The sequence below is a fragment of the Bos indicus x Bos taurus genome, chromosome 13, assembly GCF_003369695.1.
Source record: "Bos indicus x Bos taurus breed Angus x Brahman F1 hybrid chromosome 13, Bos_hybrid_MaternalHap_v2.0, whole genome shotgun sequence".
In the NCBI taxonomy this organism is placed as follows: Eukaryota; Metazoa; Chordata; class Mammalia; order Artiodactyla; family Bovidae; genus Bos; species Bos indicus x Bos taurus.
Genome location: NC_040088.1, coordinates 36,123,102 through 36,137,145, shown reverse-complemented (window position 1 = coordinate 36,137,145; position 14,044 = coordinate 36,123,102). Strand labels below are relative to the sequence as shown.

Below are 14,044 nucleotides of genomic sequence, written 5' to 3'. Positions count from 1 at the left end.
TGCTATATGATCCTGCAATCCCATTCACGAGCACATGTCTGGAGAAATTTAAAAAGATACGTGCACCCCAATGTTCACTGCAGCACTATTTACATTAGCCAAGAAACGGAAACAACTTAAATGTCCATTAACAGGTGAATGGACAAAGAGGATGTGGTATAGAAACTAATCAACTAGACTTCAATGAAAATTAAAATCGAGTGAAATTTGCTCAGTATTGTTCGACTCTTTGCGACCCCATGGACTGTAGCCTGCCAGGCTCCTCTATCCATGGGGTTCTCCAGGCAATGATACTGGAGTGGTTTGCCATTTCCTCCTCCAGGGGATCTTCCTGACCCAGGGACTAAACCCAAGTCTCCTGCATTGCAGGCAGACTCTTTACCGAGTAAGCTACAAGGGAAGCCCAAAATTAAAATAACCTATACTAAAAAAAAATGATGTGACAGACAGACAGACACACACACACACACACACACAATGGACTACTACTCAGCCATAAAAAAGAATGAAACAATGCCATTCACAGCAACGTGGATGGCTCTACAGGTTATCATACTAAGTAAAATAAGTCAGGAGAAAGACAATACCATTATCACTTACATCTGGAATCTAAAATATGACACAAATGAACTTATCTATAAAATAGCTTCACAGACACAGAGAATAGATTTGTAGTTGTCAAGGCGGTGTAAGGGAGGGATGGACTGGGATTTGGGGATTAGCAGATGCAAAATATTATATATAGAATGGATAAACAACAAGGTCATGGGACTTCCTTAGCAGTCTAATGGTTAAGACTCCATGCTTCTACTGCAGGGGACATGTGTTCAATCCCTGGCTGGGGAACTAAGATCCCATATGCTACATGGCCTGGCCAGAAAAAACCAGAACCAAACGAGAAAACAAGGTCCTAATGTATAGCACAGGAAACTATATTCAATATCCTGTGATAAACCATAATGAAAAATGTGTGTGTGTGTATATATACACACACATATATATGGATAACGGAATCACTGCTATACATTAGAAATTAACACAAAACTGTAAATAAACTACACTTCTATGAAATAAATTTTTTTAAATATCCATTTCCTATTCACTGTAGCAGGGGGGTTTATACTTTTAAAAGTGAAAGTGAAAACTGCTCAGTCATGTCTGAATCTTTGTGACCCCATGGATTATACAGTCCATGGAATTCTCCAGGCCAGAATACTGGAGTGGGTAGCCATTCCCTTCTCCAGGGGGTCTTCCCAACCCAGGGATCAAACCCAGGTCTCCTGCATTGCAGGCAGATTCCTTACCACCTCAAACAAGGGGAAGCCCAAGAATACTGGAGTGGGTAGCCTATCCCTTCTCCAGGGGATCTTCCCAACCCAGGAATCAAACTGGAGTCTCCTGCATTGCAGGTGGATTCTTTACCAACTGAGCTATCAGGGAAGCCCTTTATTCTTTTAAATCCCTACCAATTTCATCAATTTAAAAACACTATCATCATTTTAATATTCATTCTTTAACATGAAAATAGGTATTTCAGCATTGTTTGCAACAGGAAATATTTTAAATAACATGCTTGTGTATCAACTGGGAAATGGCTTGTGTGCGTGTGTGTGCTCAGTCATGTCTGACTCTTTGTGACCCTATGGACTATAGCCTGTCAGGTTCCTCTGTCCATGGGATTTCCCAGGCAGGAATACTGGAGTGGGTTGCCATTTCTTCCTCCAGGGGATCTTCCTGACCCAGGGATCAAACCTCCATCTTCTACATTGGCAGGTGGAGTCTTTACTGTTGCATCACCTGGGAGTAATTTAATATAGACTATTTGATACTACTTACATTGTGCAGCTGTAGAAAGAATGAAATAGATTTAAACAGATTGTCTTGGGAAGGTGACCCCAACAAATTATTGAGATGAAAAGTTATAAAATAATGATAAAGCTGTATATGTACACGTTTGTATTTCTGCAATAATGCAAAATATGGAAGGAGAAACACTATATTATTGTTAGTTATTCAAGAGAAGATTTTTTTGAGGGATGGGGTGTGTGGGAGGGACTATTATTTTACTTTAGATTTCTCTGTTTAATTATTATTAAACTCCAAATGCCAAGAATCTCAACGAATTTGAGGATATAGGTAAAATGAGACTTTTCTGGAATGTTTGGTGATGGTACATGGCAATTTATTAAACTATTCTACTTTTGAATAGATTTTAAGTTATCCATAAGAAAAGTAAACAGAAAAATATTTTCAGGAAAAACAGTTCCCACTCAGAATTTATGTACAGTGTTAGAAATGGCAGGTAGTAATTCACCACATTGACTCTTCCTTTAGAGACAGTCTGTCTCTAAAGGCCACATCTATTGGTTGACTTAGGAGCACAGTGACCCACCACCAATACTCCTACTGCTAATGTGAATATGCATAATGATAACAAGTGAAGATAGCCCTTTTTAAACACTGATTGGTTATTTGTATTATTATGTTTTTGTTAAGTGGTTGTTCATACTACATCCTTCATTTATTACTCTACCAGGACTCTCTCTCCTTTAAATTAACTGGTGAAATTCTATGAATTGGGAACATTATCCTTTCTTATGGAGTTTGCTGTATTTTCTCAGATACACTTAAAATTTATTATCAATGGTTTTTGATATGAGCTTTAAATTAATCAGTGGTAAAACCAATCTTTCTCTTTTCCTATCTGCCTTATCTAGCCTATTTAATATAGGTTTCCTTATAGCCCTTTCATGATTTTATTTTCTACATTTGAGTCTTTAATTCAACTGAAATGTAATTTGATATAAATCAGAAATCTAACTTTTTCCCAAATAATTATTTTTTACACAGTTCATTCTCCACTGATTTCAAGCATCATGTATAAGTATTAATTTTTTTTATTGGCCATGTTTCTATCCTTTATGTTCTACTCTATCAATGTCTACCCTGTCCCAGATCACAGTATTAAGTCCTAGAATGTGCTTTAATTATCGTTAAGGGCAAGTCATCAAGCCCTTCTCCCTATTCCTGCATTGATCCATATTATTTTACTTTGTCTTATTTACTGGCTAGCACATTCAAAACTTTAAATGATTCTGATAATAAACATTCTTATCTCAGTTTATGATTACAATAGGCTGTCTAATTTAAGTTTTTCACCATTAATGTATGTTGTTGTTCAGTCACTAAGTCGTGTCCAACTCTCTGCAAACCCAGGGACTACAGCACACAAGGTTTCCCTGTCCTTCAGTATCTGGCAGAATTTGCTCAAACTCATGTCCATTGAGTCGACAATGCCATCGAACCATCTCATCCTCTGTCAGCCCCTTCTCCTGCCCTCCATCTTTCCCGGCATAAGCCTTTTCCAATGAGTCAGTTCTTTGCATCAGGTAGCCAAAGTATTGGAGCTTCAGCTTCAGCCCTTCTAATGAATATTCAGGGTTGACTTCTTTTAGGATTGATTGGTTTGATCTCCTTGCTGTTCAAGAGGCTCACAAAAGTCTTCTCCAGCACCCCAGTTCAAAAGCATCAATTCTTCGGTACTCAGCTTTCTTTATGGTCCAACTCTCACATTCATACATGACCACTAGAAAAACCATAGATTTGACTATACAGAACTCTATCAGCAAAGTGATGTCTCTGCTTTTTAATCTGCCATCTAAGTTTGTTATAGCTTTTCTTCCATGAAGCAAGCATCTTTTAATTTTATGGTGGCAGACATCGTCCACAGTAATACTGGAGTCCAAGAAAATAAAATCTGTCACTGCTTCCACTTTTTCCCCCATCTATTTGCCATGAAGTGATGGCATCAGATGCCATGATCTTAATTTTTTGAATGTTGAGTTTTAAGTCTGCTTTTTCACTCTTTCACTCTCATCAAGAGGCTCTTTAGTTTCTCTTCACTTTCTGCCAGTAGAGTGGTATCATCTGCATATCTGAGGTTGCTGATATTTCTCCCACAATCTTGATTACAGCTTGTGAGCCATCCAGCCCAGCATTTTGAATGATATACTCTGCATATAAGTTAAATAAGCAAAGTGACAATTTACAGCCTTGACGTATTTCTTTCCCAATTTTGAACCAATCCATTGTTCCATGTACGGTTTTAAATGTTGCTTCTTGACCTGCATACAGGTTTCTCAGGACGCAAGTAAGGTGTATGGGGCATTTAAAAATCATATTTATCACTGCTAACAGTCTGCAGTTGGAACATAGGTTGATCAATTTTTAAAAATCATCACCATGTTTTTTAAATAAAAAAACATAGTGGATTTTAATAAAATTACATTTTCTAATATTTAATCATCCTTGAGTTCCTGAAATGACAAATACATTGCCCTTTTACTGTATTATCTGTAGCAGCATTTTCCCAAACCATGTTCCAAGGAACATTCTTTTCAGATATGTTTATAGATGCAGCACTTAAAAAAATTAAGTATGTACAGAGCTGTATAGTAAGGCCCTTTTCTGAAAGTTTTCTACACACTTGCATCTTAGAGACTGTATCGAGCCTTTTAAGACACTGAGTTTTAGATGCTACTACCTGAACATACTTCCTTAGGGTTTTATACAACCCTAGGAAGGAAAAAGTTGATCCAGGATCTCCCTTCTGCATTAGCTCTGTCACAATTTGCCATTAAGATAAAACTGTGAAGTTTCCCTTCTTTTTCAAAGCTCCAGTACAGATTAAACGGTACAGGAATTCTCTCTTCCTTGTAATATACTCAATGCTTAACCAGTAAAGCACATCCTTTAGGAATGAAAGTCCTTCCACAACATCCTCGACTTTTCTTCCCAGAGTCAAGGGTGTGGTCACACCTCCCGCTCCTCCCCTAACTTATTCACAATGCTCTTACTGAAGATCCCTGCTCTGAACAGATAGTGAGCCAAGTACTGGCAGTGTCATGGTGATTACTATAGAGCTGAGGTCCTGCCCTCACAGAGCTGACATCCAAGCACAATAGAAGAGCTCTGGAAAATAAAAAACAAGACAGCAGAAATAAAAAAAACTCAAGAGAAGGAGTCACAGATAAAGCTGAGGAAAATTCCTAGGAACAGAGGAAAAAAACAAAGAGATGAAAGAAGAGGAAAGTAAGAGGACAACTTTGGGAGGACCAACATCCTAGAAGTTCCAGAAAAAGAGAGACAAGCAGGGATGGAAGCAGGGGGGTATCTGTGAAATAATTCAAGATCATCTCCCATGAACACCCAAGATTACAAAGTAAAACAGCCCGGAGTGCCAAGCCTGAAATGTAAACAGACCACCAAAGAGTAGCAGGCAAGGTTTCAGACATCGTGATGACAGGAAGACCTAAAAGATTCTAGAATCCAGCAAGAATTGGGGACAGAAGAGAAAGTCTTGAAGAGATAATGATCAAGCATTTTATAGGACTGACAATGCAAAGGAAGGGAGAAAAAAATAAATCGGAGACCAGTTTGGAAGTGATGGCTGAGTGTTGTGGCAATGATGACCAAGGACAGAATCAGGATTTTTTTCTGGAGGTAGGAGAGAATGATGGGTCGTGCATGGTGAATGAGGACGTGAAGAACAAAGGATCACTGCAGGGCTTCTGGCTTAAGCACCTGTGCTACCACTGCACCTGTGGCTGTGCTACTGCGAGGATGGCCTCAGAAGGAAATGGTTTATGGGCAAGGAGGGAGTCAAAAGTTGGAGTTTTCTTAAAGTTTGAGGTGTCTTGTGTAACAGCAAATGGACAAGGCAAGTCAGGGCTTTGATCTGAAAGTCTGAGTTTAGAGGTCCACATTACAGGTTCATGTGGAGCCCACCAGCATAATGCATGTCTGCTGATGTCATGAACTCGATGAAATACCCCAGAGGAAGAGAATGGAGACAGAAGGAGGCCCAGGACCAAGTTCTGAGGAGCCCCAACATCCAGAGGTCTGGGAGAGAAGGGGGCAGTTTTGATTATTTACCAAAAAAACAGCTGGAAAACCACCTATTTATATATATATATATATATATATATGTATATTTAAACTTAGATCTAACTCATCCTCCCTAGAGCTAAGTTTTATCACTGCTTTGTGTGTGCATTCCCTTCTCACCTTAATTAGCCCTGCCCGAAGTCTATCTGTATGTTTGCCATTTTCCAAAAAACCAGCTTTGGCATGCATCACTTCTATTTGTTTCTTATTTTTTATTTTGTTGTTCAGTTGCTCAGTTGTGTCCGACTCTTGGCAACTCCATGGATTGCAGCATGCCAGGCCTCCCTGTCCCTCATCATCTCCCAGAGCTTGCTCAAACTCACGTCCACTGAGTCGATGATGCCATCCAACCATCTCATCCTCTGTCATCCCCTTCTCCTCCTGCCTTCAATCCTTCCCAGCATCAGGGCCTTTTCCAATGAGTCAGCTCTTCTTATCAGGTGACCAAAGTATTGGTCCTTCAGCTTCAGCATCACCCTTCCAAATAATATTCAGGGTTGATTTCCTTTAGGATCTCCTATAGTCCCAGGGACTCTCAAGAGTCTTCTCCAGCACCATAGTTCAAAAGCATCAATTCTTCAGCACTCAGCCTTTTTTTATGTCCAGCTCCCACATCCATACACGACTACTGGAAAAACCATAGTTTTGACTACACAGACCTTTGTAGGCAAAGTAACATCTCTGCTTTTTAAAAAGCAGGGTGATTTTAAATAAGCCTTGATGTACTGCTTTCCCAATTTTGAACCAGTCCGTTTTTCCATGTCTAGTTCTATCTAACTGTTGCTTCTTGATCTGCATACAGGTTTCGCAGGAGGCAGGTAGCAGGTAAGGAGGTCTGGTATTTCCGTCTCTTTAAGAATTTTCCACAGTTTGTTGTGATCTACACAGTCAAAGACTTTAATATAGTCAATGAAGCAAATATTTTCCGGAATTCTCTAGCTTTTCCTATGATCCAATGGATGTTGGCAATTTGATCTCTGGTTCCTCTGCCTTTTCTAAATCCAGCTTGTACATCTGGAAGCTCTCAGTTCATATACCATTAAAGACTAGGTTGAAGGATCTTAAGCATTACTTTGCTAGCATATTTTTTGTATCTCTACCAATGTTTTCCCCTGCTTTAACTGCGCTCATTTTTCATCCTGTTTTTCTCATTTCTGAAGATAAGCTCTTCATTTTTATTTGACTCTTCTTGAGAACTGAGCGTTCAATAAGTGTGACTAGTCCTGTTATCATCATTTTCTAAATTGTCAGCAATTGTAAAGTTTGGAGTTCTTCTCTGAGTTATTTATAATGGTATTCTCTTGCTTCTAAGTGGTTTGGGGGTTTTATTCATTCTTTTATTATTGGTTCCTAAAGTTTACAGCAGGACAGTAAACACAATTTCTCCTTTTTGGAACTTACTGCATTTCACTGAGTGAACATTCTCACGTGCCTTCAACACACCCATCCTGATATGGAAATATTGACAACCTTTGGTGAAATGAGAAAACTAAGAACAACGCTGGATGTTTTCTCATACTTTAATTTATAATGATATATGGATTACAATTATGTAAGGATTCACTTTATTTGTAAACCACATTCTAACACAGAGAGGCAGAATTAAGTGTCACGGGTTAAGTTCGAATCAGACTATTTGGGTTTTGAAAAGCATCCTGGCTAACTGTGTGACCCTGAAAAACTAACACTGCATCTTTGTCCCTGGATTTCTTTACTTGTTAAACAGGGATAACACTGGTACCTACCTTAATTTATAATATATACAACCAGTGTTATGTAAAGCATGATATGTAGGCTCAATACATAGTGTTTTTCATTGAATAATTACAGAAATTTTCACAAAACAAAAACAATTAGAAATCCTCTTGTGTTACTTAATTTTTTAAGAAATCTGACTGATTGCAAAAATTCTAGAGTCTTAGAATCATTTCTTATGAGGTGGTCAACTCTTACGTATGCTCTATAGAAATATGCTCTACAGAAATATGCTCTACAGAGATATGCAGAGACTGTGGGTTCTATCTGTGGTACACAGAAAGCAGTGCCTCTAATAATCAACCTTATAAAGTTCTGAATGTCTTTACTGACATTACTGAAAAAAGGGATAAGTGACATATTTAATTCACTTCAAGTACTGTGCGAAAGGACTGGCACCGACCAGCAGGACTCTGGCAGAAATGACAGCTTTGTGACAGGTGTGCAGAGCTGTCTGACCTGAGAGCCACATGACCCTTGATGCCAACACTGCAGGCCACAGCTCTGTCTCCTGCCAGTCTGGAAATATTTTTGAGTCTCATTTAAAGGATTCAGCTTCTTAGTATTTCAATTTCCATATATGAGACTTGGCATGACCCCAGAAGTCAAGAGTTAATGGCACCCCCATCTTACTCCTTTCTCTAAGTTTAAAACCTTACAACCCTCCCAATCTTTAGAATACCTTGACTGCATGGCACTTTAATAATTCCCTGGCATGAAACAAATAAAGTTTAAACTATCAGACTAATCTTACATATCTCCTAAAGTCTGTATAAATGTTCAAAACATTCAAAGAAGCTGTCCCTCGGTGTTGGGAAGAAAGGAGATTTTTTTACTGTCCACTCCTGAGTGGCCTTGGAACACTTACAGCATGGCGATGCCCCAGTGCTTCCCTGCTCTCTCTCCTGCTGCCTGGAAACCAGAGAGGCCAATGAGGGCCACCGTGGGTGTGATGGTCAGGGGCCCGATGTATTTCAGCAGAGCCCCAGGCAGGCCCAGGAGGCCGATGACCACTTCTATCAATGAGGACATGATGATGGCTCCCTGGATCTGGAGCAAGAGAGGACACAGACATAAGAGCAAGCTGCTTATAAATCACACACTCTTAAATGTCACCTGCAACCACAACTGATAATTCTGTAAGGCATCAAGCTATTATAAAATAGGCATGACATAGCTGAGAAATTCCTGGGAAACCCTAAAGATACCAGTGGGTGTGATTGGGACCTAGCAAACCTAAGTATCACCAGACTGATGTAAGAGTATTACCGAAATGGGCACTGGACACAAAATCAGCTTTCCTATTGCACTGATTGAGACAGACATAATTTATCATTCTCATTTAAGACACAACATTCAAAACAAGCCTCAAAGGTACAATGCAATACAAAGATTCTTGACTTTAAGAAGTAGCTCCTGCAGGACATTTAAAAGGTAGTGTTACTGACAAAAATTCTAAAGGAATATTTCTATTGTACAGAATGGTCATATCTGTTAATTCTAAACTAATGGTGAATGGTTTTACAGGTTTTGGAAGATATGGATAAAATGTCAGTCATTCTTTGTATCTAAGGACTCCCATACCCTCCCTATTCTATCCAAGTGCACCGAAGCAGACAAATGGCTTTAACTCCTTCAACCAACACAGACAAACACTGAGGCAAGAATAAATCGTTTTGCAACCTATCAACTCTGTGGCTCCCTCCAAAGGGAGCCATGTCCCTCGGCTGGTTATGCTGGAGGGTGTAAGCAGACAGGTCTGTGGCAGCACAGGAGAGGAGGAAGAGAAAGAAGGACAGAAAAGAGGGCAAGAAACAATACTGTCTGGTGGCACAAAGCACTTCTACAAGCTTTATTTTATAGCGATGTCATCTAAATTGAATTTCACAACACAAATGAACATATCAGTAGCTGGAAAAAAAAAAGAGCTCAGTGTAAGCATCTTCAGTATACTGGGCATGACCAACACTGAAGATGAGAAGAAACACAAAGAAGCCGTACTAGACAATGCTCATCATTTACCTCGCGTATTCGGGGATACCAGATGTGTTCTGTGTGTAACAGCGCTGTCGTTCCGTTGGCAACCGAAACATCTTGAAAACAAAAACAAAGACAAAATTTTTCTTGGAGTGACACTGATGTTTGATGGGACATATTCATTTTACTCTTTTTAAGAAGAATTGTCTCCCTGTTCTAAGTATATCTGTATAAATACCCAACCCTAAAATTCAAGTTACAACAGTACAGCATATCATACTGAAAGGTGGATTCCCTATCGCTAATATAACCAAATTTATTCACCAACAAGAGCTCCCAGCTTCTCAGAAGCTGACTGAACTGCTGATACACACTGCTAGTCCCAGTCTCATACGAAGACCAACCTTTGCAAGCAGCTTATTGAAATGACCAATAGCAAGGTTGCCTGACTAAGGTTTTAAAAACCTAGATAAAACTGAGGCCCTTTTTCTGTTCCTAAATCAAATTAGTGGTCACAAAGTAACTCCTAGGAGCAAGGAAGGAAATAAAGACTAGAAAATTCTGCTCCTAGAGCCTAAAAATTTAACAGTATTTTGAGAGTACAACAGGTCTGTCTGCTTTCCTCAAATCCCCTATCTGATCTCTTCCTGACCTTACTGGGTTATTTAAGGATCTTTGCAATCACTATGAGGAGGATAGGAGGTGGAATGAAAGTCATTTGCAGAAAACCAAAGCAGCTAGATCCTTAAAAAGCAAAGATGTTTCAGAGAAAGGATGCTGATGCAGCAAAGAGAGTGACTACTGGTGGTTCGTAAAATCCACTGAAAGAAAGAGGCAGAAAAACAGCACAAATATTTTTCTATTCTGTTTCCATATTTATCAATTTCATTAGCACAGAGAAATGAGGTCCTTTACTGGTCCTTACTTGCTCTGGGGGTAGGGATGAATGAGTGGATACAGAGAGAGACAGAAACACGATCCACAGATTGGAGTATTCTAAGCTATTTTGTTGGTTGTGTGTTCTGTGCCTGATTCCAGAAAGGATTTACCACTGCTGGGGGCAGCACATCCAGGCCTCCCTTCTATCATCTGCATTAAAGGACCCCAATGACATATGTGGAAATAACTGCAATTACCTGTGGTGTTACATTTCCATTTATCTAAAGACAGGATGGCTCGAGCAGGGGCCAGAAATGCAAAAGCACTGGCCTGAAACAGGGGTAACCTAAAAGAAACGAGACCAAAACCATGATCACGGCATCAGGAACTACCGAGGTAGTTCACTATTTGACAGCTTAACAGTCTTTTCCATAGACAAACAGCACATGAGTAAACGCAGGCACACCTGGAAAAAAAGCCCCAGTCTGCAAAGATATCCTTGGCCATGCAGCCAGGGACGCTGGCTTCTCCATTCTCCCCTCCTAATGCTCTCTCCCCAGAGAGCCCCAGGGTAGGTTCTGGGGGAGCTCTGTAGTCAGTGCCAGCACCCCAATACCAGCCCCTGACATTACCACCTTTCCCCTTGGTGGGGGGAATGCAGGCATTGGGGTGTCTCTGTCCTGCTGAGCTTGTGAGCTCCTTATTAAACATCAATGTACCTCTTCTATTTTACCATCCTCCTCCCTTTCAAATTCTTATTGGTTATCATGGGAGAAAAACCTATCTCCCCCTGTCATTCCATTTTGTAAGTCAAAAACTGCCATGAATCACTGGGGATAAGCATTAAGATTATGTTAGTTATCTATTGAGAAAAAGGAAAACTGCAAGTTACAAATCAACAGTAGATAAAACATTCTGCTTAATCATAAAAAATACTCAAAAAAGCGCTTGTACCCTTATTTCTAAAGGACCCAGAAAACTTGCAGATTCTGTTAAATTTCCTGCCTACACTGTCAAACTAAATGCAGAGATCCTCAGATACCATCATTCAATTACATTCTAGATAATTCATATTGATTTTATGAGCACGGGTGCTACTCAAATTCAAAAGATTTTATTATTTGAGTATAATAGAGTGTTTTCCACTGGAGTTGTATTAAGGTGGCTCTAATGGGCTAACAAAGGAACTCAATCACTATCTTTAACATTATTTTGAGGGTAAAATATGAAACTAGCCCTTTGGTTTGCAGGGTTTGGAACTTTCAGATATCCAGATCATTCTTAAAATACTCCTAAGCAGCCTTGAATCAGTGTCCTGGCCAGGAGGATAGGAACCCAGCCAGGCTCTCCTCTGAGCTGACAGTACGTCCTGCCCTGAGCGACACAGTAACTGGATTGAGAAACAGTGGCTCTGGCTGAAGGACATAGAGCCACTTTACAAATACAGAGCTGATACACACTATTCTGAGGTAGATGAGGCTCTTCCCCCATACAATCATCTAAACTTCAGATCCCTGGGCTCTCCAAGCAGACAGGACTGTCTGTTCTTTTACTCTGTACTGATGACTGGAAAGGAAACAAATTAAACTGTGCTTTTCTTTACACAAGGAGTTGGAAAACCACCTGGTTTTATGAGTAAAGTTTCACTGGGACACAGCCACCACCCTCACTCATTCATGAGCTGTCTTCGCCTACTTTTATGCTTCAATGGTAGAGCTGAATAGTTACAACAGGGAACACACAGCCTAAAATATTCACTGGTTAACACACTACAGAAAAAATAAAATTGCTAACCTTGACTACAGGGAAAGTATATCTTAAATATGTGAAGATAACCCAAAAATGTAGAATTTTTTTTTTAGTAGACATTTTAAAAGTTAATAAATAGTGTTAACTAGATGTCATTAATGGAGAAGGCAATGGCACCTCACTCCAGTACTCTTGCCTGGAAAATCCCATGGATGGAGGAGCCTGGTGGGCTGCAGCCCATGGGGTCGCTAAGAGTCAGACACAACTGAGTGATTCACTTTCACTTTTCACTTTCATGCATTGGAAAAGGATATGGCAACCCACTCCAGTGTTCTTGCCTGGAGAATCCCAGGGACGGGGAGCCTGGTGGGCTGCCGTCTATGGGGTCACACAGAGTTGGACACGACTGAAGTGACTTAGCAGCAGTAGCAGATGTCATTAAGAAAATATGAGCAGATTTTGTAGCCCCAGGAGAGACAAAAAACCTTAACAAGCCCCACACAAGTTCTTACTTTGTTCAAAACTCTGCTGGAGGTGCCTCATTTCCTCTTGAGCATCCAGGTGACCTGAATCCATTTCCCAGTCTAGTCTCTCACCCATCATGTCACACACCTGCACTCCAGGCAAGCAGTCTATGTTCTTGCCTCTGAGCCTTTGCTTATCTCTTCAGTTATCAATTCATTTCTAAAGCTCCATTTCTATTCAACATTTAAAGGCCACAGAAAATACCATCTCCTCCAGGAACTATTCTTGGCTCTCCTAAGGATCTATAATGCATTCCCCTACTGAGGACATTCTGGCCATGATTTCTACAAGTTACTCCCCAAGTTGCCAGGGAACTGCTTCATGATTCCCTGGGGTGGCGTGGGGGGGGGGGGGGTGGTGGGCGCTGGTTAAAAATGAACATTTCTTCATCTCACTCAGTCCAAGTTAATCAGAGTCTCAGGTGGAGTCTCTGAATGTGCATTTTGAATAATTACTTCTGGGTGAGGCTGACACACTAGGCATCGACCCCTATGCCAGATGAAGTGATTTATCATTTTGGTCTCTTGATGAACGTTTCCTGGGTGTCTGCTTGACACAGGCACACTTATGAACAGATGAGACAATGGGAAAAACCACCCCTGGGCCCTTGAGGGGTTTCTGTTGTGTGAAACAGATTATCTATCATGGCTATACATGAAGGGTAGTGAGGGAGACGGTACAAGATGCCATGGGAGTCTGTTATCACTTAAAGGACAATAGGTACTTTGGCCCATAAGCAAGAAGTTAGTAATCCAGGCAGAGGAGAGCAGATGCAAATGACAGCCACAAAACAGACCCAGAAATCCTCAAAGAATTGCAGATACTTTACTGTGGGTGGGAATTGGTGTGGTGAAGGTCAGAGGGGACCAAAGAGCAAATGCCTTGCAATTTTCTTGTAAACAAGAGAAAAACTAGTGAAGAACCTTGCTCTGAAAGGATCACTTCTGGGGGGAAAATGCAAAAGTTGACCTTAACTCCAAAACTATTCTCAAGGCATTCCAAGAGGCTGTGACAGAGCTCTGGTTAGTGGTCCTCGTTTCACTGACTCCACCCATCCTGTGGTGGCAGTTCAGATGACCAGCCTGCCCATGTCAGGTTTCGGCCTCTACAGCTCCCTTCACAGCACTGAAGCATCTGTATTGAAGAGCTCCCTGCTGCTAACCTGCTCATCTCCCCAAGGGGTGGTATCGCCCTGACAGTAGGAACTGAGCCT

At 40.5% G+C, this 14,044-nt stretch overlaps 1 protein-coding gene across 1 annotated transcript in view; it reads right to left on the bottom strand.

The window, feature by feature from the left end:
* The window catches only part of SLC23A2 (solute carrier family 23 member 2), a 142,680-nt gene that overhangs the window by 25,355 nt on the left and 103,281 nt on the right, over positions 1 to 14,044 (bottom strand). Inside the window, exons 6-8 of the mRNA XM_027559429.1 lie at positions 10,815 to 10,903; positions 9,724 to 9,794; positions 8,570 to 8,751 (exon numbers count right to left, since the gene is read on the bottom strand). Of these exons, the coding sequence (XP_027415230.1) occupies positions 8,570 to 8,751; positions 9,724 to 9,794; positions 10,815 to 10,903 (342 nt within the window). The remainder of the gene's footprint in view (positions 1 to 8,569; positions 8,752 to 9,723; positions 9,795 to 10,814; positions 10,904 to 14,044) is intronic.